The sequence below is a fragment of the Pipistrellus kuhlii genome, unplaced genomic scaffold (assembly GCF_014108245.1).
Source record: "Pipistrellus kuhlii isolate mPipKuh1 unplaced genomic scaffold, mPipKuh1.p scaffold_m20_p_6, whole genome shotgun sequence".
Lineage (NCBI taxonomy): Eukaryota > Metazoa > Chordata > Mammalia > Chiroptera > Vespertilionidae > Pipistrellus > Pipistrellus kuhlii.
The window spans coordinates 62,501-86,551 of record NW_023425562.1 but is presented as its reverse complement, the minus strand read 5'-3'; the positions used below and the strand labels follow the sequence as shown (position 1 = coordinate 86,551).

Below are 24,051 nucleotides of genomic sequence, written 5' to 3'. Positions count from 1 at the left end.
GGACCACCAGGTGCTGGCTTTGTCACCTGGGCCAAAATAGCAGGCCCTTCGGTTTCCCATGTGAACATGAGAATCAGCCTACAATGCCCGAAACTTATAAATAAGACACAGGTGAGAATATTTAGGCAATGTCTTGCATAGAGCAAAAGCTTGATAAATCATAGCTCTTTTAAATATTAGGATTATTACTAAATTCTTGTAAAATTTTTACTATGTTGTCTTGATGCTGCTTCTGAAAAAAATTTAAAACCATTGGACATCACAGAAACATGTCAAGGCCGGCAGGCGAAGCTCCGAGGTTGGGCATCGACCATGAACCAGGAGGTCAGGGTTTGGTTCCTAGTCAGGGCACAAACCTGGGTTGTGGACTCCATCCCCAGGGTGCTTGCAGGAGGCAGCCAATCAGAGAATCTCTCTCATCAATGATGCTTCTCTCTTTCTCTTCCTTTCTCTCTGTAATCAATAAAAACATATTTTGAAAGAAAGAAAGAATGAAAGAAAAAAAGAAAGAAAGAAAGATGAAAGAAAGAAAAAAATGTGCCAGAACAAGAGGAAATGGAGGAGCTGACACTGGCTGCAGGCCCCGAATGCGATGGCCCAATGGTTAGTGTTTCTCCGGGAGCTTTTGGGGGCATTTTGCCTAATCTTAGCGACTGTATTATCATTTCCTTTTTTATGTATAAGAAACCTGAGGCCCAGAGAGGGTATGCAACTGCCTGCGGTCACACAGGAAGGAGGGAGCCAACAATACGAGGAAAGAGGGAAAGAAGGGACCGTGTGGCTGACGTGAACGGAGCTGTGGCCTCCCCGAGCAGCACACACGCCTAAGGTGCACCAGGTTGAAATGCAACTTACGGATGCAGCCGTGGGGGGCCTCCACCGGCACGCCGTGAGGGCGGTAATAGCCCCTCGCACACTGCTCACAGTTTACGCCGGCCGTGTTGTGCTGGGGAGAAGCAGAGGTTCAGAGGCAGGGCCCTGAGGAAGTCCGATTTCACACTATTCCTCCCCAGGAATAACTCTGCCGTGTGCCCTTGTGATTTCAAAGTCACGCACATAAAAACACAACAACAAAGGGTTGATCTTGGCCTTGAGTCTCCAAGATTTCCCGAGGACGCTGGCTCACAGGTGGCTGTGGATTTCCCCCACTGGAGAGGAAATGAGAGTAGGATCCACGAACTGGACGACCGGATTTCCCTATCACAGGGACTTGCTAAGGGACCGCCTTACATGGGAGTGAGCGAGGCCACAATTCCAGCTTTATCAGAAGAAGTGATGGACAGTAGTTAAGCCAAGGAATAAACAGTCACGTGTGTCTGTACCTTCTCCGTGTTGGGGAGAAAGCGCACATACTCATCCTCTCCTCTCGCCGTCCTAATGTTACCCGTGCTTTAGGCATGGAACCACTTCCCAAACACGTCTGTTCCACGAATGGAAACTGTAGGCAGGAGTCTCCTATACAGAACTCATTTTAAAGGATAACATGAGGCTGCTTTTTCTATCCCGTGATTAATCCTTTTAATTGCCACACAATCAAATTACGCAACTTGCATCACCAGTTTCCAGCAACGACACCCCACAGGCCCAGCTGGCTCTGCCTCGCCTGCGCTCTGACGTGTAACAATTGGGGGGACTCGGTTCTTTCAGCGACAAAGCAAGGCGCCTGGAGTCAACAAGAGCCACCATCACACACGGGGATCCCCAGGAGGCCGCGTGGAAACCCGGAGGGAGAACAGAGACCCTCGCGTGTCCTGCACCATCGTAGAGGATTTTATTAACTCCAGGCCTTCATGTGTTACCACTCCGTGTCCTGCGGGCGAAAATCTGAATTCACTCGAACACTGAGGTCTAACCTACACTGGCCTCACATTCACACGCACACAACGGGGCAAACAAGAAGCAGCCATGGCCCACCCTTTCCCACCCAAGGCCAGTTCGCCCCTCGACTCTGTGACAGAGAACAGACCCAGGAGAGAGGGGAGGTGGGGAACCGTCCCCGGAGGTGTGCAGCCGGACTCGCCTTCTCCCACCAAGCTTGGGCGATGAAATGCCGACCACAGAGAAGGTATGGTTTTAAGACACAAGAAAACAGGGGCAAACAACCTACAGAAAACTGCAGTCTGCCTTCGGGCCGCGGTGCTTAGGGGACCCACACCGCACCCAGAGCACGACACGCCTTGACCTCTGGACACCCAAGGTCACGGCTGGACCAAGGCCGGAGGGAGATGTAGATCGCAGCTCCCATTTCTACAGGGAAGCAGTGAGGAAGCGGCCTCGCTGGGAAGTGGGCCCTGGACTTTGCATCTACCTGACGCTTAACTCGATGAGAAAACGCAGCCTTGAGGCTAAGGAGCGGGCTGGGCACGAAGGGAAATCCTGCAGGAGTGAGCTGACCCACACTCACCCCTCCTCCAGCACTTCCCGGAGAAGCAGGAACGCGCACCCAGAAACCCAGCCCTGCTCCGACCATCCCCCGTCATAATCCCCTAGGCAGACCTTTCCCGAGGTCTTTCCATCTCAGGGAAAACCACCTCCCTGTCGCTCAGTCCCTGACCAAACCACACACACTGCCGACTTCCGCTCCTGAGAAATGCAAGCACATGGAGACCCTGGCTGGCCCACTGCTGGCCACACTCCCCTGCAAAGCACGACCTGGCCTCTGACTTCTGACCTATCCACCCTTCTCATCCCCTCTGGCCACAGGGGCTCTCACTCCCCTGGTACTGCCGTCCCCTCCACCTGGTACTTTTCCCCAGAAGATGCCTGGCTCGTTCTCTCGCTCTTTCAGGTCTTTCCTCACATTCACGCCCCAGGGCCCCGGCCACTCTAATTAAAGTGCGGCATACCTGCCCGGCTGGCGTGACTCAGTGGTTGAGCATTGACCTATGAACCAAGAGGTCACGGTCCAATTCCCAGTCAGGGCACATGCCCAGTTTATGAGCTCCCTCCCAGTGTGGGGCGTAAGAGAGGCAGCCGATCAATGATTCCCTCGTCATTGATATTTCTGTCTCTCTCTCCCTCTCCCTTCCTCTCTGAAATCAATAAAAATATATTTTTAAAAAGAACATCGATATTTTATTAAAGGGACTCAAACACCCCCAAAAAGGTTGTGTTCCTTGCTTTCTTCCATTGCTCTTCCCCCCCAAATTTTATTATAAAAAATTAAAATTGTACAGTGAACTCCTGTGCATGCCCTATGTAGAGATTATCCTTAACATTTTACTATATTTTTATTACTACAGAATTATCCATCTTCTCATTCCCTATCCATCCACCATCCATCTTATTTTATGCATTTCAAAATAAGCTGCTAACTAAACACCTAACTTAAACAAAGGCATTTTAAATTTAAGTTGGAAGAAATTCAATGAACCTAAAAAGACTTCAATCATTTATATACAAAAGAAAAATGCTTTTGCATTTCTGAAAAAAATGCAAAATTCCATATTGGTATTTCTGAAAAAAATAAAATTCCATATTGGTATTTCCCTGGAACCGAAAAGTACAAAACAGTGTCACTGCGAGAAGGAAGAGCAGGAACAATGTGCCTTAAGATCCCTGAGGGACTGGCCCTGCACTGGAGAAGCATCCCACCGGCTCGCCCCCCCCCCCATGCTTCCTCGATTTCACATCCGCAATTTAATTCCATACAAATTTGTTTCTGCAACTTAATCCCACACAAATGACTGAGGGCCTTTCGGTGCATCATCTTAGCCACATGCCGGCCTCTCACTGAGCCCTGAAGCCCTCCCTATGACGTGGACAAACCTACGCCTCGCCTTTTACCTGCACGTTCGTTCCCAGCTGCACAGGCTGTGGGGTGGGGAGGGGAAAGGAAGGGTGAGAGAGGGGAGGGGGTCCTCTCGGCCCATGTAGCCCTGGTTTTATAGGAATGAGACCTTATGAAGAGAAGACTTCTTTGATGGCGGCTTTGACAAAGCCTCACTCTAAAAGCTCCAGGACTGAGCGACACCACAGTCCAAATTCATGAGCATTATCCCTCCTCTTGGCTAACGTCCAGTGAACCCAATTGTCCCCCAGGAAAGATGGAAAGTCAGTTTCATACTTGGTGCCGATGGCAGGCATCATTACGCGATCCTGCGGCCCCTTCTCAGATTCTAAACTGTCTGAGCAGAGGATGCAGGGCCAGCACTGAGGTTGGCACCCACTCCCCTCCAGCTTTACAGCCTTGACACCATGGGCTGGAGCGGCCAGGACTTCTCCCCACTGAGGCAGAGCGCGTGTGAGGAACCTATCGCTGGCGCCTGAACAAACATGCCCCCGTCCGGGTCCCTTTCCCCCGCGTGACAGCCAGCTCCCAGGACGTGGTGCACAGAGAGGAGGTGATTCCGGAAAACGCTTCCGACGCTCAGAACGGCCTTGACGTCTTTGGGGAGCAGGGCTTAATGCTGTCATTTCCTACGGCGACACCCCTCTCCTTGCCCAGAGCCTCACCTGACAGTCGATGCAGACCCCTCCGCCGGCATAGACGCCTCGGGTGTCCAGGCTCGCTTGCTGCCGCTCCATGTCCGGGTCGTAGAAGCAGTCGGCGGCGTGGCCGTGGCAGTTGCAGGCTGCAGAGGGCACCGAGGGGAATCCCGTGACCGTGGGAGGCCCAGTCAGTCCCCCAAGCGTGCTGCTTAGGGACTGCAGCGCCGCCTCTTCCGGGACAGGGCACGCTCAGTGGGAAACCTTGGGGACTTTTACACAAAGTCCAGTCTGTAACCCTATCCCTATCCCTAATCCTCACCCTAACCCTAACCCGTTCCCCCCATTCACACACACACACTCTCCCTCAATGCGCCCAGCTCTCTGCTTAGCCGCCAATCTCACCACCACCTTCTCCAGGCCTCAGGCCTCAAAGAAGTTAGGATTTCAACCCAGTATCACATCCTAAGAAATGGTAAGGATTGAAATGCAATAGTGGCTGCATCGTATTTTAGACTGTTGAAAAGATAGGCCAGCTTATGTTAAAGTACTCTGCCCAATCCTTGCGCTTAGTAAACACCTAACACATAGTAAATTTATTACTCTTGTTGTTTCTTTTTAAAAATATATTTTTATTGATTTTAGAGAGAGGAAGGGAGAGAAACATTGATGAGAGAGATACATCGATTGGATGCCTCCTGCAGGCCCCCTACTGGGGATCAAGCCCACAACCTGGGCATGTGCCCTGACTGGGACTCAAACCAGGACCTCCTGGTTCATAGTTCGATGCTCCACCACTGAGCCACACCTGCTGCGCCATTGTTATTTCTGTCCTCACATTTATGTCTGAATGTGGAGTGGGGCTCTCACACCTCCACTCTGTGAGTTACTCATTTCACTAGAAAGACCTGTAACCCTGAGATTGATCCTTTCTTCACAAGCAGGGAAAACACGGGCCTCAGATAGAGATGGGGGTGTTGGGTGTGTCCTCAGATAGAGATGGGGTGTTGGGAGGGTTCTCAGGTAGAGATGGGGGTGCTGTGTGAGTTCTCAGGTAGAGATGGGGGTGTTGGGAGGGTCCTCAGGTAGAGGTGGGGGTGTTGTGTGGGTTCTCAGGTAGAGATGGGGGTGTTGGGAGGGTCCTCAGGTAGAGGTGGGGGTGTTGGGAGGGTCCTCAGGTAGAATGAGGTGTTAGGGAGTCCTACGGTAGAGATGGGGGTGTTGGGTGGGTCCTCAGGTAGAGATGGGGTGTTAGGGAGTCCTACGGTAGAGATGGGGGTGTTGGGTGGGTCCTCAGGTAGAGATGGGGTGTTGGGTGTGTCCTCAGGTAGAGATGGGGTGTTGGGAGGTCCTCAGGTAGAGATGGGGGTGCTGTGTGAGTTCTCAGGTAGAGATGGGGGTGTTGGGAGGGTCCTCAGGTAGAGGTGGGGGTGCTGGGTGTGTCCTGAGGTAGAGATGGGGTACTGGGTGTGTCCTCAGGTAGAGATGGGGGTGCGGTGTGTGTCCTCAGGTAGAGATGGGGTGTTGGGAGGGTCCTCAGGTAGAGATGAGGTGTTAGGGAGTCCTACAGTAGAGATGGGGTGTTGGGTGTGTCCTCAGGTAGAGATGGGGGTGCTGTGTGTGTCCTCAGGTAGAGATGGGGTGTTGGGAGGGTCCTTAGGTAGAGATGAGGTGTTGGGTGTGTCCTCAGGTAGAGATGGGGTGTTGGGAGGTCCTCAGGTAGAGATGGGGTGTTGGGTGTGTCCTCAGGTAGAGATGGGGTGTTGGGAGGTCCTCAGGTAGAGATGGGGTGTTGGGAGGTCCTCAGGTAGAGATGGGGGTGCGGTGTGTGTCCTCAGGTAGAGATGGGGGTGCTGTGTGTGTCCTCAGGTAGAGATGGGGGTGCTGTGTGTGTCCTCAGGTAGAGATGGGGGTGCTGTGTGTGTCCTCAGGTAGAGATGGGGTGTTGGGAGGGTCCTCAGGTAGAGATGAGGTGTTGGGAGGGTTCTCAGGTAGAGGTGGGGGTGTTGGGTGTGTCTTCAGGTAGAGGTGGGGGTGTGTGTGGATTCTCAGGTAGAGATGGGGTGTGTTAGACAGGCCTCACCGCAGCATCCACCCCCACGCTCACCTTCGCACTCATGGCTGTGCCCCGCCGTGGCCAGCCTCCAGGGCCTCTGGTGGTACCCGGCGCAGCAGCGGTCACAGGTCTCCCCACAGGTATGGTGGCGGCATTCACACCTGAACCTGGGCAGGAGGTGAAGCGCATCGGTTACCAAGGGTTCTCACTAAGGTCTGCGGCTCCTGGCGGGAAACTCAGTCGTCAGGGTCACCCCAGGAACGCTTTGTTGGCAATCATGGGAACAAAGCACCCGCATGCATCACTCACGTCTCCCCGACCTGCTATTGTGTGCATTTTACAGACGTGGACACAAGATTCAGAGAGAGACTAAAACACTGGGTGTGCCCAGCTGGCGTGGCTCAGGGATTGAACATCGACCTAGTTCCAGGAAGTCACGGTTTGGTTCCTTGTCAGGACACAAGCCCGGGTTGTGGGCTTGATCCCCAGCAGGGGACATGCAGGAGGCAGCCCATCAATAATTCTCACTGATGTTTCTCTTTCCCTTACCCTTCCTCTCTGAAATCAATAAAAAATATATATATATTTTAAAAAGAGTTTAAATTCTATGTGCATTTTTCCAAAATAAAAAAGAGGGGGGGAGGATTTGAACAGGTATACCCTGATCCCATTAAAGGATTTGAACAGGTATACTCCGATTTCATTAAAGCAAAGATGACAAGCCAGTTTTATTTCTCTTGCCAATTCCAATCAGTGAGCTGTGCCCGCCTGGGGCACTGTCTGGCGGGGATGGGCGGGTGGAGGTAGGATGAGAGATACTTAATGGGGTGCAAACATCACTGAGATGTGGGACTGGCTCACAGCACAGCTGGCAATGCTGCACGATGTACTCACACTTTTTCAGGGTTGTCTGCACTGCACACATCGGCGTGGCCATTGCATGCACAGCGCCCACCGACGCTGATGTCCTTGATGCTGTAGTAATACTGTGCGACAGAAAACAGACATGCCGCTTACAAAGAGCAGCAAACCTTCCCTCGCATCTATGCCGGCCCTGTTCCCCTCTTCCTGCTCCCGTGAGCCCACCTCAACCCCACAGGAGCCATGTGGGTGTTACTTGTCTATGAAACACGTGCATTCCTCAATGCAAGGTAACAGCATGATGCTGAATTTGTACCTTTTTAAAAATGAAGTGGTTTAGAAGAATAGAGGGAAATTGCCTTGGGAAAAGAAACACCCTATATCCTTTTTAAAAGGGATTAAGCCTGGTTGGTGTGGCTCAGTGGTTGAGCACTGACCTAGGAACCAGGAGGTCAGGTTTCGATTTCCGGTCAGGACACAGGCCCGGGTTGCAGGCTCCATCCCCCATGTGGGGCGTGCAGGAGACAGCTGATCCATGATTCTCTCTCATCATTGATGTTTCTATCTCTCTCTCCTTCCCCCATTTTCTCTCTAAAGTCAATAAAAACATAATCTTTAACAACGTTTCTTAATAGAGAAGAGTCATCCACTAAGTGAAGAAAAATATGCTTACATTTGAGTACAAATCTTGGAACTTCTCCCAAAAAAAACACCACACCCACAAATAAGTAAGTAAAGGGTGGTGAGGTCCATTCATAGCAGGGCTTCACAACGCCAGAGGAACGGAAACGCAGTCCGGCCAGAGCCTCTCGGAGAGCCCAGCTCTCCCTGCAGGAGGGGTGAGAGACCCAGGACGGGTCCCGCATACGGCTGCTCCGAGTGCTGTTGGCACAGGACATGCAGAACACGTGCCATCCACACCCATGTACAGCCTTCCTGGAAACTGCTAAAAACTGGAGCAAACTCACTTCCTCTGTTCCTTCCAAGCTCCCTGAGGGCACCTACCTCTGAGGCCAAACTCTCTCAGGCACCTGGGCATCTCCCATCACCCTGCCACACCCCACTCCCCACCTTTCTCACCCTCCCTATGCCCTGGGCTGACCTTTGTGGGTTGCAACAGGGCCTCCTGCTCCCCGGCTTTCTGTTGGGTTTGGCCAATGGGGATCCTGGCAGGAGATCCGAGGGAGGCAGAAGGAGCTCAGAGTATCTGTGCCCAGGAGACGGGTGCTGTCTTGACACTAGACTGAGGGGTGCTCAGACCAGACACCCACACAGAGGAGCACTGGTGCTCACACACCCGTCTCCTCCACTTGGCCAGGTCCCACTCCAGCCCTGCATCTGCTGAGGTACACACAGCCCCGGCCAGTGGCAGTGACCTGTGTAGGTTGAGAGCCTAGGGGTTTCCCCACACACCCCTCTTCCCACATCTGCTGATCAGATGCAGGGGATCCCTAAAAGGACTCTGGGGTCCTACAGGGTGGCTGCACCTTTAAATAAAAAGAACCCGGTTCCCTGAGTGAGTCTGTGGAGCCGACCCCACCTGCTGAGCACATTCTATGGTCACATGAGCAAAATGTGAGCCCCATTTTGTGCGCCTCTGACACTTGGGGAGCCTCTGCTATAGCATCAGACTGACTGGCCAGCTGTCATCTTTGGCCTTTCATCTTCATTGAATGCAATCATTTCTCCTCCATGACAAACATCTAAGTGACATCTAAGAATCCAGACAAGAGCAAGCCTACACCTACACTGCTCCTGGCTGTAAAGATTACTTGAAAGAGTTCAAGACAACTAATTCGATAAGAAACAGAAACAAAAAGAGCTTTAAAAAATGCTGCCTGTCCGCCCTTCCAAGCACGACTCACCCGCCTGGTGACGGTGGGGTCCCGCTGTGCTTTGGAAATGAGGTGTCCCAGGAGCGTGTTGGTTCGGAGAAAGCGCAAGCGGATGTTTGTTGCCTGGGTGAACTCGCGCAGCGTGTTGGAGAAAGTGAAGTTTCTTGCACCTGGACGACCGTTTATCAAGGACACCACAACCTAAAATAACCACACACACGTGCGCACACACACGCACGCACACACAAGGGGAAAGTCCTTCCATCAAAACTTAGCTGCAAGTAAATAAATAACTCACAGGCCTGAAGGCACTAGGTCTCCTTGAGCCACCACATGTTTGTAGGTGGTCCTGTGTCTTGTTTTGTCTAAAGGAATCATTACTAGTCACCCCCTCCTTCAAATTCTGGCAATCTGTCCTTAAACTGGGCTCTCGGGTGTTACCGTCTCATTTCCAAACCCTTAGTTCTATCTGTGCAATGGTGGGCTGTCAGCTGTGACACGTTGAAAGTATAATGTTAAAATACGTAAATATAAGGAAACCACTTGTTGTCAAGCTGCATGGAAGAAACAGAACTCAAGTAATCTAAACATCGAAAGGAGGCTGAAAGAGGACGTCTCTGGTGTAAAGGTGATAAAGTGTCTACAAAACCAGGGTTTTATCTTCAAGCTTGAGGAGACGAACAACCAGTGAGCCATTCGTTGTAAGATACTGGCAAAGCTGCTCACAAAGACCGTTCCACCTGAAGAGGGGAAGGCCAGCACCCCTGGAAGAAGTGTGTTTGAAACTCACTTCAAGCTCCGATGGCCTCAGTTTTCCTGGGGTTCGTCTCTGATTCCCCACCTGTTTCCCTCACAGCAGAGTGGCTGCCCCACAAGGCAAATGCAGCTCCTTCCTGTCCCCACAGAGAGTGCCCACCTGCCCAGGGATGTGTGCCGCCCTCCCCTCTCCTCACTCTCACTCCTGGGATAACGTGTCTGGGAAGCAGTGGGTGGCCTTCGCCTCAATCACCAGCAACCCATTTTCTAAATATTCCTCCAGAATAGAGGGTTCAAAAGAGAGAAAAAATAAATAAATGAAAAAAGAAAAACAAGACAGAATAGAGGGTTCAAGACCTATGGGTCTTGAATTTGAAATGCTGACTTCCAGAGAAGAATTAGAGACCTCAAAGAGAATTTCTGATGTCAACTATACCTAAGTAATAAAATAATAATAATAAAAAGAATTTCCAACCCAACTTGTCGATGATGAGGGAGAATTGCTGATCACATGCTCGATGTGATCCTTGTACCGATTAGTCCCAAGTACCGGTTCCCGGTGGGGTCGGTGTCAGGGCTTCTTGAATGAGCCTCTTCACAATCGTGAAGAATTTCATGTCCTCACGTCGTTTCTGGGCTCATCCTTCAGGCCTCCCAGATCCACTTACCTCGCCGTTTTCCAGGGGCACGATCCGCGAGTAGTCCGTGGTGCAGAGCACGTCATCGTCCCGGGTGACGGCCCTGTTGGCCTCCCGCCCGAATTGCTGCCAACAGTCCGCTTTAGAATCTAGAAAGGAAACATTTCAATACTGGCAAACAGAGTATCATCGCCTCGCGTAACTCTCTGAAGAAATCTACGTTCCCTAAAGAAAATACATGGATGGGAGAGAACAGACAAGCACTGAACATTTTTAGACAAAAGCTTAGACTGACGTCTTAGTCACAAAAGAAGATACTGGCCATTTCAGGCCACTCGACCTTTAACGGCCATGTTTGAGTCCTCACTCCTATGGACACGTCCACCCTCTAAGGAGCATCCACAGAAATCCCAAGGCCTTTGCAAGTGACAGTCTTGTCCAGCTCCATTTATCTGAGGGCGAGTCACACTGACATGCTTGGTGAGCGAAGACGACAGGGTCACAGAGAGTTAGGTGAAAGGCAGGGTCCCTAAGGGCGAAACTGGGTTCCTAACTCTGCGTTAAAGGAAAACGACTGCTTCTCCCTAAACAGGGGCAGGAGCTGTTAACATAAAAGGCAGGTCAGCTGCAGGTCTTCGTGTTCCCGTGACAGATGCGCACTACTTGAGAGAGAGGGCTGCTGGAGGTTAGTCTCGGACGTTAAAGCTGACCAGCCCTCAAGTAGCCAGTGGAGACAAGTTTACAGTGACACCTAAGGTCTCACTCTGCAGATAACTGGAGCCTGGTGGGCAAGGCTACTTACGAGCAAAGTATTGCCAAGGTGCGTAGGTGCTGCCAAAGTCCACCGACCTCTCCAGGACCCAGAGGTCAGGGCGAGGAGAGTTGGCAAATTTGATTAAAACGTAGGCCACATGGAAGAGCTGAGAAAGCAAAGGAGATGCAGTTACTCCAGCCTGGTCTGTGCACAACCCGGAGCGTCTCTATGGGATGCTGGTTCCCACAGCAACACCTGCAGCCACACCTTTCCCAGACCAGAGCCCCTGCCCGCCTGCCTCCTGGACACCGTGCCTGGTGCAGTTTCTCATGTGTATCAAGTCCAAACCAAAGTGACCACTTTTTAAATCTGCACATTAGCCTTTGTCACACCTTAATCTTTACACCCTTGAATTCCAACCAGCCCACCCTTGAATTCCAACCAGCATCTTTTCCCTCCTTTTTTATTTTTATTTTTCATTGATTTCACAGAGGAAGGAAGAGGGAGAAAGAGAGAAACATCCATGATGAGAGAGAATCATGGATCGGCTGCCTCCTGCACGCCTCCTACTGGAGATCGAGCCCGAAAAGCCAGGCTTGTGCCCTTAACCGGAATCAAACCTGGGACCCTTCAGTCTGTAGGCCGATGCTCTATCTACCGAGCTAAACTGGCTGGGGCCCACCCAGCATCTTAAAGTCCGTCACTCAGAGAAATGTAATTTTGATTCCCTCAAAAAACCCCATTTATTTATGACTTCATCATGCTGCGTGCTGGGTGCTATGCTGAGCCCCTCTCAGGCATGCTTGCATCAGGTCTCACAGGAATGAGGAGGAGGAGGAGTGTGACCGGAGAGGGTAGTGTGACTGTCTTCAGGTGAAGAATCCTGAGCCTCCGTCATCTCCTCACCGACCACCAGCTCTGCACAGGCCTGGTGGGTCCTGCACACGTGACCTCCTTCATCACGGGGAGGTCATACAATGTCAGAAAGCTCCAAGCGCCACTACCTCCACTCCTGGGAAGCGCCCGTCCCAGCAGCCGGAGGGGCAGCCATGCTGTGACGTCCTGGGCGCTATCTGACACAGCGGCTCCCCCAGGGGCCCTTTCTGCCTGAGCATCCAAATCCACAAAGAGCCCAGAGGCTCAGGAGGCTCCATCATGCTCTGCGGGAACGTGGGATCCCGTGGAAGCAGCACAGCAAACATCCCGAACCCAGCAGCGGGCAGACCCCATGTGCGCTGCTCCCTTGTAGAGAGCCTGCCCCCAGGCCCACGTGAAGATACCACTGATGGTCCTACTCGGTGTCCGGCACCGGTCTCGGACAGGGCGTTCCTCTCCGAACGTCCCCTCCCCCGTCCGCCTGTGCCTGGACCTCAGGGCTGCTTTCGTTCTCCTAGTCCATCTGCACGGACAGCCAGCCTTCTGGATCGGCTCCACGGCGTGGAACCTGCAGCCGGTTCACACCAAGTGACCCAGCTCCACAGCCGGTCTGAGACCTGCCGACTCAACACATCGCTGCGAGGCATTCTGGGGTCCAAGGCGAGTCACAGCCACTCACGCGTGTGACACCACCGTGTGGAGCTATTCTCTTCTACGTGATGGTTTAAAATGATGTGCCTTTCGCCCGGCTGGCGTGGCTCAGTGGCTGAGCGTCAACCTATGAACCAGGTGTTCATGGTTCGATTCCTGGTCAGAGCACAGGCCCAGGTTGCAGGCTCGATCCCTAGTGGGGGGCATGCAGGAGACAGCCAATCAGTGATTCTCTCTCATCACTGATGAGGGAGGAAGGAGGGAGGAGGAAGTGTCCAGCACTGAGGAGCTGGCTGGCTTAGGGGAGGAACCAAGCCAAGAGTTTACACAGGAGCTGAGTGAAAGCCACAGACACATCCTATCCTAACGGGACAAGCAGGGGCTGCCCCACCTGCCTGAACAGCAGGCCCTTTCAGGTCCAGCCCTGCCCAGGCCTGAGTGTCGCTGGGCGATGCCTCGTCTGAAACACAGGAATTTGCAAAACAACTGCCCTGTGCCCCGCTCCCTGCCTGGTCTCCCCCAGTCAGGAGGCCGCTGTGCCCTCCTGAGCTCCGCCTCACCTGGCCAGGCCCTGCACCCTCTCCCTCCGCCCAGGCTGACTGCACACTGCTCTGTCACCTAGACCTCTATTGGAGACCAGCCTGAACTCCTGCTGCTGGGCAATTCAGGCCCTGAAGCCGAGAGAGCGTCCAGCTCCTGGCTCCGGGCTCCCTGGCCCTCGGCTCCCTGGCCCTGGCCTGCGCCTCCACCTCCAGGTAGGCCTGGGACTCTGCATGCTCATGACTTGTGGTGACAGGTGTGCGAGGACCAGCGAGTGAGAGACAGAGGCAGGACCCACATTCCCTCCGGTTACTCTGTGATGCTGAGAAACGCTGAAGGTACACAGTCTCCTCCATCAGGTGCGTCAAGTTTACAGAGGGAGACGGAGTCCTGGGGAGATGGAGCCTGCTCTGCCCCATCCAAGCCCCCTGGGCCAGGCCTGGGGCACAGCTGTAGCCGGGCAGGAGCCCGACACTCCCAACCACTATACCAGCCGTGGCCCTGGGCTGGCGGGGGCCACAGAGAAGTGGTGGTTTGATTTGGTTTTCGTTTTCCCTAAAGGAAGGAATGCAGGGGAAGGATGGGAGGTGAAAGGCAAAGGTGGAGAGAATCGTGGAAATGAGAAGCGTGAGAGGAGGAATTGGGAAGAAAGGAAGAAAGGAGGAGTTGGATGATGTGGAGAGGCTCCAGGGTTGCTGGGTGTGGGAGGGGCAGAGGTCTGAGGGCCCAGTGGTCGCCCCGAGTACAGTGGGCAGAGGAGGGGATGTGGGGGGGATGCACTGGGGTAAGTGGGCAGAGGAGAGGGGTGTCGGGGGGCGCACTGGGGTACAGAGGGGAGAGGAGGGGGTGTGGGGGGGACGCACTGAGGTAAGTGGGCAGAGGAGAGGGGTGTCGGGGGGCGCACTGGGGTACAGAGGGGAGAGGAGGGGGTGTGGGGGGGACGCACTGAGGTAAGTGGGCAGAGGAGAGGGGTGTCGGGGGGCGCATTGGGGTACAGCGGGCAGAGGAGGGGGTGTGGGGGGGCGCACTGGGGTACAGTGGGCAGAGGAGGGGGTGTGGGGGGATGCACTGGGGTACAGCGGGCAGAGGAGGGGGTGTGGGGGGGACGCACTGGGGTACAGTGGGCAGAGGAGAGGGGTGGGGGGACGCACTGGGGTACAGAGGGGAGAGGAGGGGATGTGGAGGGGATGCACTGAGGTACAGCGGGCAGAGGAGAGGGGTGTGGGGGGGACGCACTGGGGTACAGCGGGCAGAGGAGAGGGGTGTGGGGGGGACGCACTGGGGTACAGAGGGGAGAGGAAGGGGTGTGGGGGGATGCACTGGGGTATAGCGGGCAGAGGAGAGGTGTGGGGGGGGCTCCCAGGGTACAGCGGGCAGAGGAGAGGGGTGTGGGGGGGACGCACTGGGATACAGTGGGCAGAGGAGAGGGGTATGGGGGGACGCCCGGGGTACAGTGGGCAGAGGAGAGGGGTATGGGGGGACGCCCGGGGTACAGTGGGCAGAGGAGAGGGGTATGGGGGGGACGCCCGGGGTACAGTGGGCAGAGGAGAGGGGTGTGGGGGGACGCCCGGGGTACAGCGGGCAGAGGAGAGGGGGATGAGGGAACGCCCGGGTACAGTGGGCAGAGGAGAGGGGTGTGGGGGGGACGCACTGGGATACAGTGGGCAGAGGAGAGGGGGATGAGGGAACGCCCGGGTACAGTGGGCAGAGGAGAGGGGTGTGGGGGGGACGCACTGGGATACAGTGGGCAGAGGAGAGGGGTGTGGGGGGACGCCCGGGGTACAGTGGGCAGAGGAGAGGGGTGTGGGGGGGACGCACTGGGATACAGTGGGCAGAGGAGAGGGGTATGGGGGGACGCCCGGGTACAGCGGGCAGAGGAGAGGGGTGTGGGGGGGACGCCCGGGGTACAGTGGGCAGAGGAGCGGGGTTTGGGTGTGGGGGGGGCGCACTGGGATACAGTGGGCAGAGGAGAGGGGTGTGGGGGGGGACGCACTGGGATTACAGTGGCGCAGAGGAGATGGGTTGTGGGGGGACGCCCGGGGTACAGCGGGCAGAGGAGGGGGTGTCCGGGGGGAACGCACTGAGGTAAGCGGGCAGAGGGAGGGGTGTGGGGGGGACGCCGGGTACAGTGGCAGAGAGGGGTTGTGGGGACGCCCGGGGTACAGTGGGCAGAGGAGAGGGTGTGGGGGGGACGCCGGGTACAGTGGCAGAGGAGAGGGGTATGGGGGGACGCCCGGGTACAGCGGGCAGAGAGGGGTGTGGGGGGACGCACTGGGGTACAGCGGGCAGAGGAGAGGGGTGTGGGGGGGACGCCCGGGTACAGTGGGCAGAGGAGAGGGGTGTGGGGGGACGCCCGGGTACAGTGGGCACAGAGGGGTGTGGTGGGACGCCCGGGTACAGTGGGCAGAGGAGGGGGCTCTGGGTGAGGACTCCCCACCATGATATTAACAGACCCCTCGGGACTGTTGTGAGAAATCCAGTCTTTCCTTATACATGCTTACCATTAATAGACTGGGAGAACTGCCACGACTTAAAGCCAAAATCTGCCTAAACTCATAAAAGTTTCACAAGGGAACATAAAATAGTTTTCAAGCTGAGCTAAGGAAGAAAATAGGCTCTTTTAAAAAATAAATGTCCGTTCACTGCGCCTCTTTATGAATCTGCTGGCCTTTAAAGATCTCTAGCTGGCTGCCCTCATCCCGGAACCAGGCTCAGAGCTTTTGGGGGTGGCCGGCGGGGCAGAGGGCATCTGGAAGCTCCAATCCCCCAGAAACCAGTGCTCCTTTTGTCCTCTCTGCATCGAGCGCTTCCTTCTCCCCAGAAGGAACAAGCTGCCCGATGAGCTGAAAGTCCGTTCCGGCTGGAGGTGACTCACCTGCCCCAGATCCAAGGTGACGTTCACCTGGTTGTAGCGTGTGCCCGAGGAGAGGGGCGGGCTCTGCCACCAGCGCTCGGACCCGTCGATGGCGTTGGTGACCGGATGGGCTCTCCTGGGGTCTGCTGAGTTGCAGTAGTCGCAGAACTGCCCCTGGAAGAGGACAAAACAAAACGAAAACAGCTCCTTCTTATGTGCAAGTAACTGTCTCACCGATGTTCTAAAGAGAACCAACGTGCAGACGGCTTTGTGCAGCAGAGATGCCGCCGGTGAAGCCATCGCGATGCATTCTGAGGAAGCAGCCGGGCTTCCTCCTTCCATTCACTCTACCCCCGCCCCCTGCCCCCCACTCCCGGCCCTCTGCACCTGTGTCGAGTGTCTCAGGTACAGACTCTGCTTAGCTTCCATCTCCCACTGACTGTGCTCCTTGTCCCGTCTGACACTCAAGAAGAGCCTGTTGTACTTGGGATGCAAAGATCCTTTCCTCCAGCAAATCCTTTCACCGGGTATGCCTTCCTTTGTGCAAGTTCTGTGTCAGGCACTGGGCACAGTCTCAGGGGAGCTAAGTACACCGTCGCCCCTTATCTGTGGGGACACACTCCCAGACCTCCAGTGGATGCCTGAAACGCAGCACTGAGCCTACTCTGTCGCCTCCTACATGTCCTGTGATAAAGTTTAATTTATAAATTAGGCACAGTAAGCAGCTGACAACATCCCATATAATAAAAGGCTAACATGCAAATCGACCAAACTATGGAACGACTGGTGGAACGACCAGTCGCTATGATGTGCACTGACCACTAGGGGGAGGATGCTCAATGCAGGAGCTGCCCCCAGCCCACAGACCCCCAGGCCAGCCAAGGTGGGTGCCAGTGGGGGCCCCCTGATCACCCTGCTGGTCACTCCACAGATAGGCCCTGATTGCCAGCCAGGCCTAGGGGCCCTACCCATACATGAATTTTGTGCTGGGCCCCTCGTTAGCTAATAATAAAATAGAGCAATTGTAACAATACACTAAAAAAATTGTAAACTTTATTAGGAAAAATCTAAATACATTAAGGGGGATATATAATTTTCTGGAATAGGAAGATAACATCAAAAACTTGTCAATTCTTCCCCAAATTTATCTATAAAGTCAACACAATCCCCCCAAGAATGTCAATAGGGATTCTCTTGGAACACGAGGTAATTCTAAAATTCATACGAAACAGCAAAGAACCAAGAAAATCCCAGTGGCTTCACGGGCGGCATCTCCGCTGCACAAACACAGTGGGTATTGCTGAGGATGATCAACGAGGAGGAAGGTGCCCTTCAAGGTTTTAGGGCTTATTGTGAAGCTTTTATAATTAACATGAGGAGGCACACAGACCAATGGGACAGCAGAAAGGCCAACAACAGGCCCACGCGCCTTAGAATCCTTAGTAAACAGCTCGGTGACCGGGGGGCCAGTAGGAAAAGGGGGGCTAATATATATGAAATGAAAAAGAATAAGTTCAGGTTCCTATTCAAATCACAAATAAAAATCAACTTCAAATAAATTAAGAACTTAAATGTCAGAAATCAAACTTTAAAGTCTCTTATTAAAAAATAAAGGTGAATTTGGAGTAAGGAAAGTTTTCTTAAACAAGGTTCAGAAAGTATTATATAAAAGAAGATAATGTTAAATTAAAATGTTGACTATGTTAAAATTAAGAATATTGGTTCATCAAAGACACCTTAAAGAACAGACAGAAAGCCCGGCCAGCATGGCTCAGTGGTTGACCTATGAACCTGGAGGTCACAGCTCATTTCCCGGTCAGGGCACATGCCTGGGTTGCAGGATCGACCCCCAGTGTGGGGCGTGCAGGAGGCAGCCGATCAGTGATTCTCTCTCATCATCGATGTTTCTCTTTCCCTCTCCCTCTCCCTTCCTCTCTGAAATCAATAAGAATAAAAATTTTAAAAGAATGCACAGTGGCAGACAGTGTCCAGGGCCCCTGCCCCAGCCCTTCTCTCCAGGTGCCGGCCACTTCACCACCAAGAGAGGGAGCCCTTATCCCGGGAGCTCTTCTCTCCCCTTTAATCCAGAGGGACTTTCCTGTTTGCTTTGGTGCATCAAGGGCATTGCTCTGGACTTCCCAGCACAAGCCCGAGAGCACTGACAAGCTGCTTCCTTCCTCTTGGAAGCCAGCCTCCAGGCAGAAGTCCAACTGCCCCAGTTACCATGCCGTGACGAAGCCCACGGTCACCACACGGAGAGGCACATGGAAGAGGGTATGTGACATGTTCGGGAAGCCTTCCAGCCCAGCCGGCAGCTGAAAGCAACAGTTACCCCAGCTGAACTGCATGAAACAGAAGAACCACCCAGCTGAGCCAAGTCAACCCACAGACTTGTGGGAAGAAAAAAAATAACTTGTCATTGTTCAAAGCCACTGAATTTGGGGTGGTTTGTTACACAAAAATCCATAAACAAAGAACATGAAATCAATAAAGAATTCTCATCAGAAATATGTCCCACTCAGCCAGGTGGCTCGGTTGATTGGAGCATCAGTTGGAGCATCGACCTGTACACCAAAAAGGTGGCAGGTTCAATTCCTAGTCAGGCCACATTCCTAGGTTGGGGGTTTGATCCCCAGTTGGGGCACGTGTAGGAGCCAATTATTTGATGTTGCTCTCACATCGATGTTTCTCGCTTTCTCTAAAATCAATAAACATATCCCCGTTCAGGACTAAAAATATGTACATATTTAAGAAATATATCCCAAGCTCCTGCAAATCAATGAGAGAAGTATATACAGTTCAACAGAAAAATGGGCAAAAAAAGGAATAGGCATGTTACAGAAGAGGAAATAGATGGCAATACACATCTGAAGAGAGATCAGCCAGATTACTTGGAAGCACATATGCACACCCATGGACACAGACACAATATGAAGGCCTGGGGTGGGGGAGGGGGAGAAAGAGGAAGTGGGTTCAGGGTGGAGGGGGGTCAGTGGGTAAAAAAAGGGGACATCTGTAACACTTTCAACAATAAAGCTAATTAAAAAAAAATGAACATAAAATAAACATTTGAAGAAACGTTCACAATCACCATCTTTAGTGATCAGGGAGACCATAGCGCTGTCCTATTTTCCACCCATTCAAGAGGATCAGATTTTAAGTTTGACAATAACAAGTATTGGAAAGAATGTGATAGGAGTATGAATTGGTATAAAGATGTTGGGAAATGTTTTGGCATTACCTCCTAAAGTAAAAAATTCACATTTCCTATGTCCCAGAAATTCTACTCTCAAGTTCGTAACCCAAAAAGAAACTCTTACACAAATCCAATGGCTTCATACTCATGAATATTCATAATAGTCCTGTTCACAAGAGCAAAATCCTGGGACTAACCTAATTTTTCAGCCACAGGAATGTGACGACATCAACATTAGCATATTCACACAATGAGTGAGTGTATGAAGAATAGTGAATAAGGAATACACATAACACGGACAATATGGGTGAGTGTTAGCATTAAACATGAGTTTAAAAAACATGCTATATACTTTTTATAAAGCTAAGAGCACTTACTTTTTTGGAATAGAGATGTAATAAATACGTTATAAAAAAGTAAAGCAAAGAAAAATTAACAAATGATTCAGGATGATGGTTAGCCCAGGTTACAGGAAACCGAGATGGGAGTTGGGAAATGATATGGTTAAGCATAAGTTATCATCATGGCCCTGGTTTGGGTTTTGGTAGGAGTTCATGACTGTTTGTTATACTGTTGTACATCCATCTGCCTACATATATATTAAAGCAGACCATGCAAGGACTGATGACGAAAGTGGGCCATAACTGAGGGTCATGCATAGTCTATAACCCAACGCTGCACCTGAGGCCCAGTATTTTTAAATAACCATAAATACACAAACACGTGACCAATACTGACAGAAGTCAGCAACAAGGAAGACAGACAGAAAGCAAGCTCTGCATGTAGTTATTCATCCATCCACGCAGCAAACCTGTGCTGATCAGACTCCCCGCCAGACACTACACCAGAGACGAGAAACGGAAAGATAACCAGGGCAGGGGCCACGCTCGGAACTATGTTACAGCTAATGTTAGCCCGGTCACATGGGAAACAGCACATGTAATAAAGGGGCAAATCGGGACGGGGCAAGACTGTGCAAATAAATAACTAAAAAAGAGCTGTGTTCCAAGAATGGAGGCCCCAGAGGACAAGCCGATGTGCGCCCAGAGGCCACGGAGCGACCCACACTTTCTCAGAAGGATGAGAAAAACAGCCTCTCCTAGTTGCCAACATTTTTGATGATTCTCCTTAACTAAACGCCCCACATATGTCATACTCTCCAACTGAATTCACAATGTAAACAGTGCCTGTTCTAGACACTAGAAGTTGTAGAGCACTACTCCCTAACATAAGCTCTTTTTTAAAAATTTTCACAATATATTTTTATTGATTTCAGAGAAAGGAAGGAGAGAGAGAGAGGAGAGAGAGAGAGAGAGAGAGAAAGAAAGAGAGAGAGAGAGAGAGAGAGAGAGAGAGAGAGAGACATCAATGATGAGAGAGAGAATCATAGATCGGCTGCCTTCTGCACACCCCCCACTGGGGATCGAGCCCCCAACCCAGGCATGTGCCCCAACCAGGAATCAAACCCTGACCTCCTGGCTTATAGGCTGCACCGGCTGGGCCCTAAGTTCTCCTTTATTGCTTGAACGTCCATTCATTTACTCACCTTTTTCAAACTGTCTGCAGTGAGTAGGACACTGCACTGAAGCGGGGGTTAAAACAACTCCCCAGAGTGGCTCCCGTCCCTCAGTGCGGAGAAAAGAAGTGACTCAGACACACCACAGGCATTGGGAGCGAGATAGCAGAAGGTGGGAGCCCAGGGCTGGCCCACGACCTTCACTTGGCTCAATCTTGCACTCCGGGGTTTATATTCAAAACTTAACGACGAAGAAGTGCCGTCTGGAAGAGGTGAGGTGCCGCCAACGACACGAGCACGGCGGGAACCAGGACCCGAGTTTCCTCACTGGGGAGTGATTTGGCTTTTCAAAGGAGAATGTTTGTCTTCAGTGATTGGTGCCTAAACTTTCATTGCTGGGCCTTGGCTACTGGTCCCAAATACAGAACAGCTATTAGAACAGCTTTTTGTTTTTATTGATTTTTTACAGAGAGGAAGAGAGAGAGATAGTTAGAAACATTGATGAGAGAATCATCGACCGGAATTGAACCTGGGACCTTTCAGTCCGCAGGCCAATGCTCTATCCACTGAGCGAAACCGGTTTTGGCAGCTTTTTTATTTTAAAGGGTCATTCGTCCTTAAATGGCGGTAGTCATTTGCTTGGCGTCTCAAAATAACTCTTACCATTAATCATTGTTAGAAATACATCAGTGGGCATAGTAAGAATCCTAGATTTCCGGTCCTCGCCCAAGATTTCCACAACCCTTTCTCAAAGGAAAAAGCCTGTTGACGTTAACAACTGGTTCTGATTCTCGATAGTCCTATAAACTGCACCTCCATGAAGCAAGCAGTTTCCTGTTTACGGCCACTAGTCCACGTTATACAAACACAGCGGGGCTCTCTGTGCAAGCACTCGCACTGTTAGCCACAACTCCTGTGTGCGTGCTTCTCTGATACATACGCATAAGCCATGTCCAAGTGTAATCAAGGAACATACAAGAGATGTTGAGCCCAGCCAATGTGGTTCAGTGGTTGAGAGTTGACCTGTGAACCAGGAGGTCATGGTTCAATTCCACTCAGGGCACCTGTCCAGGTTGCAGGCTTGATCCCCAGTGCAAGAGGCAGCCGACCAATGACTCTCTCTCGTCATTGATATTTCTCTCTCTACCTTCCTCTCTGAAATCAATAGAGATATATTTTTAAAAAATGTTGAACTGTAATGCACGAAATCGAGATCCTATGTTTGGCAGTTAGTGCATTTCACTCCGTGTGAGTCTAGTGTTTGTGCCAACCTGAACCAGGCACACGGCTATGCTTCAGACACACCTCCACTTCTTCACAGCCTTTCCCCGCACCTGCACGCCACCACCCTGTCACTCCATGTTTCCAAGCACCTACCTACATTGTTCCAGGCTTTGTCCTAAGCTATGGGGATACTGCTGCAACCAGACAGTCAGAATCCCTGAATCAAAGAGCAATCGAACAGCAAAAACTTAATGTCTGAGCCCTCACGGGTACAGTCTTATTTCATGAATAGTAAGTCCAGAGAAAGCAGTGAATATTTTTCACTCAACAAACAACATTCAGACTTTAAAGCACGCTGCCTGTTGACATGTGCTACCATTTAAGTATCAGCATTGTTATTATAGAATCAGGACCATAAACTTGGGTTTTATTCTAAGATGGTACTTTATTCATTTTTCACTTTTTTTTCCCCCAAAATATTTCTGACCTAAAATTCTAAACCCTGGCTGGTCTCAAAGATGTATTTTTAGAAAGCTCAAAGAAATAAAACTATTCCAGTTACTCTGCCCATTTCCCACATCGAGCTGCACAGGAACAGCCCCTAACTACATCCAGGCACAACCAGTTGAGAAATCAGCGTCCCTCTGCCCCCCATCCATCGCATCGCCCACACGCCTCACGTCTCTGAAAGGCAGGTGTGCAGGAGCAGCTGCCCACACGGGCCCCCCGGCGTCTCACAGCCTGGACTCTGGCGTGGCTTCCCCTCTGGCCTCTGGCACACTTCTCGTTACGTGAGGACCTCTCACACCGACAACCAGGACCTCTCCCACACCTCCGGGACGAGGGAGGAAAGCACTGGCAGCAGAGCCCTGGTCCCCTCCCATCTGCAGGGAAGCACAGGACAATACCAGGTGGCCTCTGTCCTGCAGGCTACCCCCTGGCCTAGAAACACGGTCCCTTCTCACTGCCTAGGATGGGACCCAGGTCAATGCCCTGTTCTGGAACTCACGTCAATAGCAGGAAATGTGGCTTTTCTGGACCTTCAAAACAGAACTATCACACTGTGAACACAACAGAAAGGCCAGATGGGGAAATGAGGGGTGGCCTGTTCCCAGGCAAATCTGGGTAAGAAGAGCCCCCTGAGAACTCTTCGATTTCTTCCTTCTCCTGGCACCAAGTCTCCCCAAATCAGACTAGTTCTTTCCAAAGTTGGGTGCCAGGTAATCCGGTGGAGCAAGAAGGGAAGATTGACATCTCTTTATACTTATTTTACTTAAAAATAAAAAACATACTTTGATATTTATTATACAGATTGCTTATGGACCTTCACCCAGTCCACAAGCCTACCAAGGAGTTCCCTTTGAAATGTCCACTGAAGTTGGTCCGAAGGTTGTGGGTTATTGTTAAGCTGAAATGTCCACTGAGTTCTCAATAGAAGGACTTTAGATCAGAAGGGAGCGGCATGAAAAACTCTAATGAAAAGCAAGGGCTTAAATCCAAGTGAGGCTACATTTAAAATTTAAATGAGTCTTAGCTGGTTTGGCTCAGTGGACAGAGTGTTGGCCTGTGGACTAAAGGGTCCCAGGTTTGATTTAGTCAAGGGCACACACCTGGGCTGCAGGCTTGATTCCCCAGTGTGGGGCGTGCAGGAGGCAGATCAATGATTCTCTCTCGTCATTGATATTTCTATCTCTCCACCCACCCTCCTGTCCTCTCTAAAATCAATAGAAAAGTATTTTTTAAAAGATAGAATGAAATAAAATTTAAAGTGAAATAAAAAGCTTTCTGGACCAAAAAAAAGTACATTACCACCAAATCAGCAATGCAAGAAATACTAAAGGGACTGCTTTAACAAGAAGAAAAGGA

The 24,051-nt window shown here is 51.7% G+C and overlaps 1 protein-coding gene across 2 annotated transcripts in view; it reads right to left on the bottom strand.

Moving 5' to 3' along the window:
- LAMA3 (laminin subunit alpha 3) overlaps positions 1 to 24,051 on the bottom strand; it is a 133,522-nt gene that overhangs the window by 101,356 nt on the left and 8,115 nt on the right. For both annotated transcript variants that reach the window (XM_045574212.1, XM_036418463.1), the window contains exons 2-9: positions 16,271 to 16,423; positions 11,377 to 11,494; positions 10,605 to 10,723; positions 9,211 to 9,381; positions 7,379 to 7,470; positions 6,536 to 6,651; positions 4,456 to 4,574; positions 856 to 946 (exon numbers count right to left, since the gene is read on the bottom strand). In XM_045574212.1, coding sequence (XP_045430168.1) covers positions 856 to 946; positions 4,456 to 4,574; positions 6,536 to 6,651; positions 7,379 to 7,470; positions 9,211 to 9,381; positions 10,605 to 10,723; positions 11,377 to 11,494; positions 16,271 to 16,423 — 979 coding nt within the window. The remainder of the gene's footprint in view (positions 1 to 855; positions 947 to 4,455; positions 4,575 to 6,535; positions 6,652 to 7,378; positions 7,471 to 9,210; positions 9,382 to 10,604; positions 10,724 to 11,376; positions 11,495 to 16,270; positions 16,424 to 24,051) is intronic.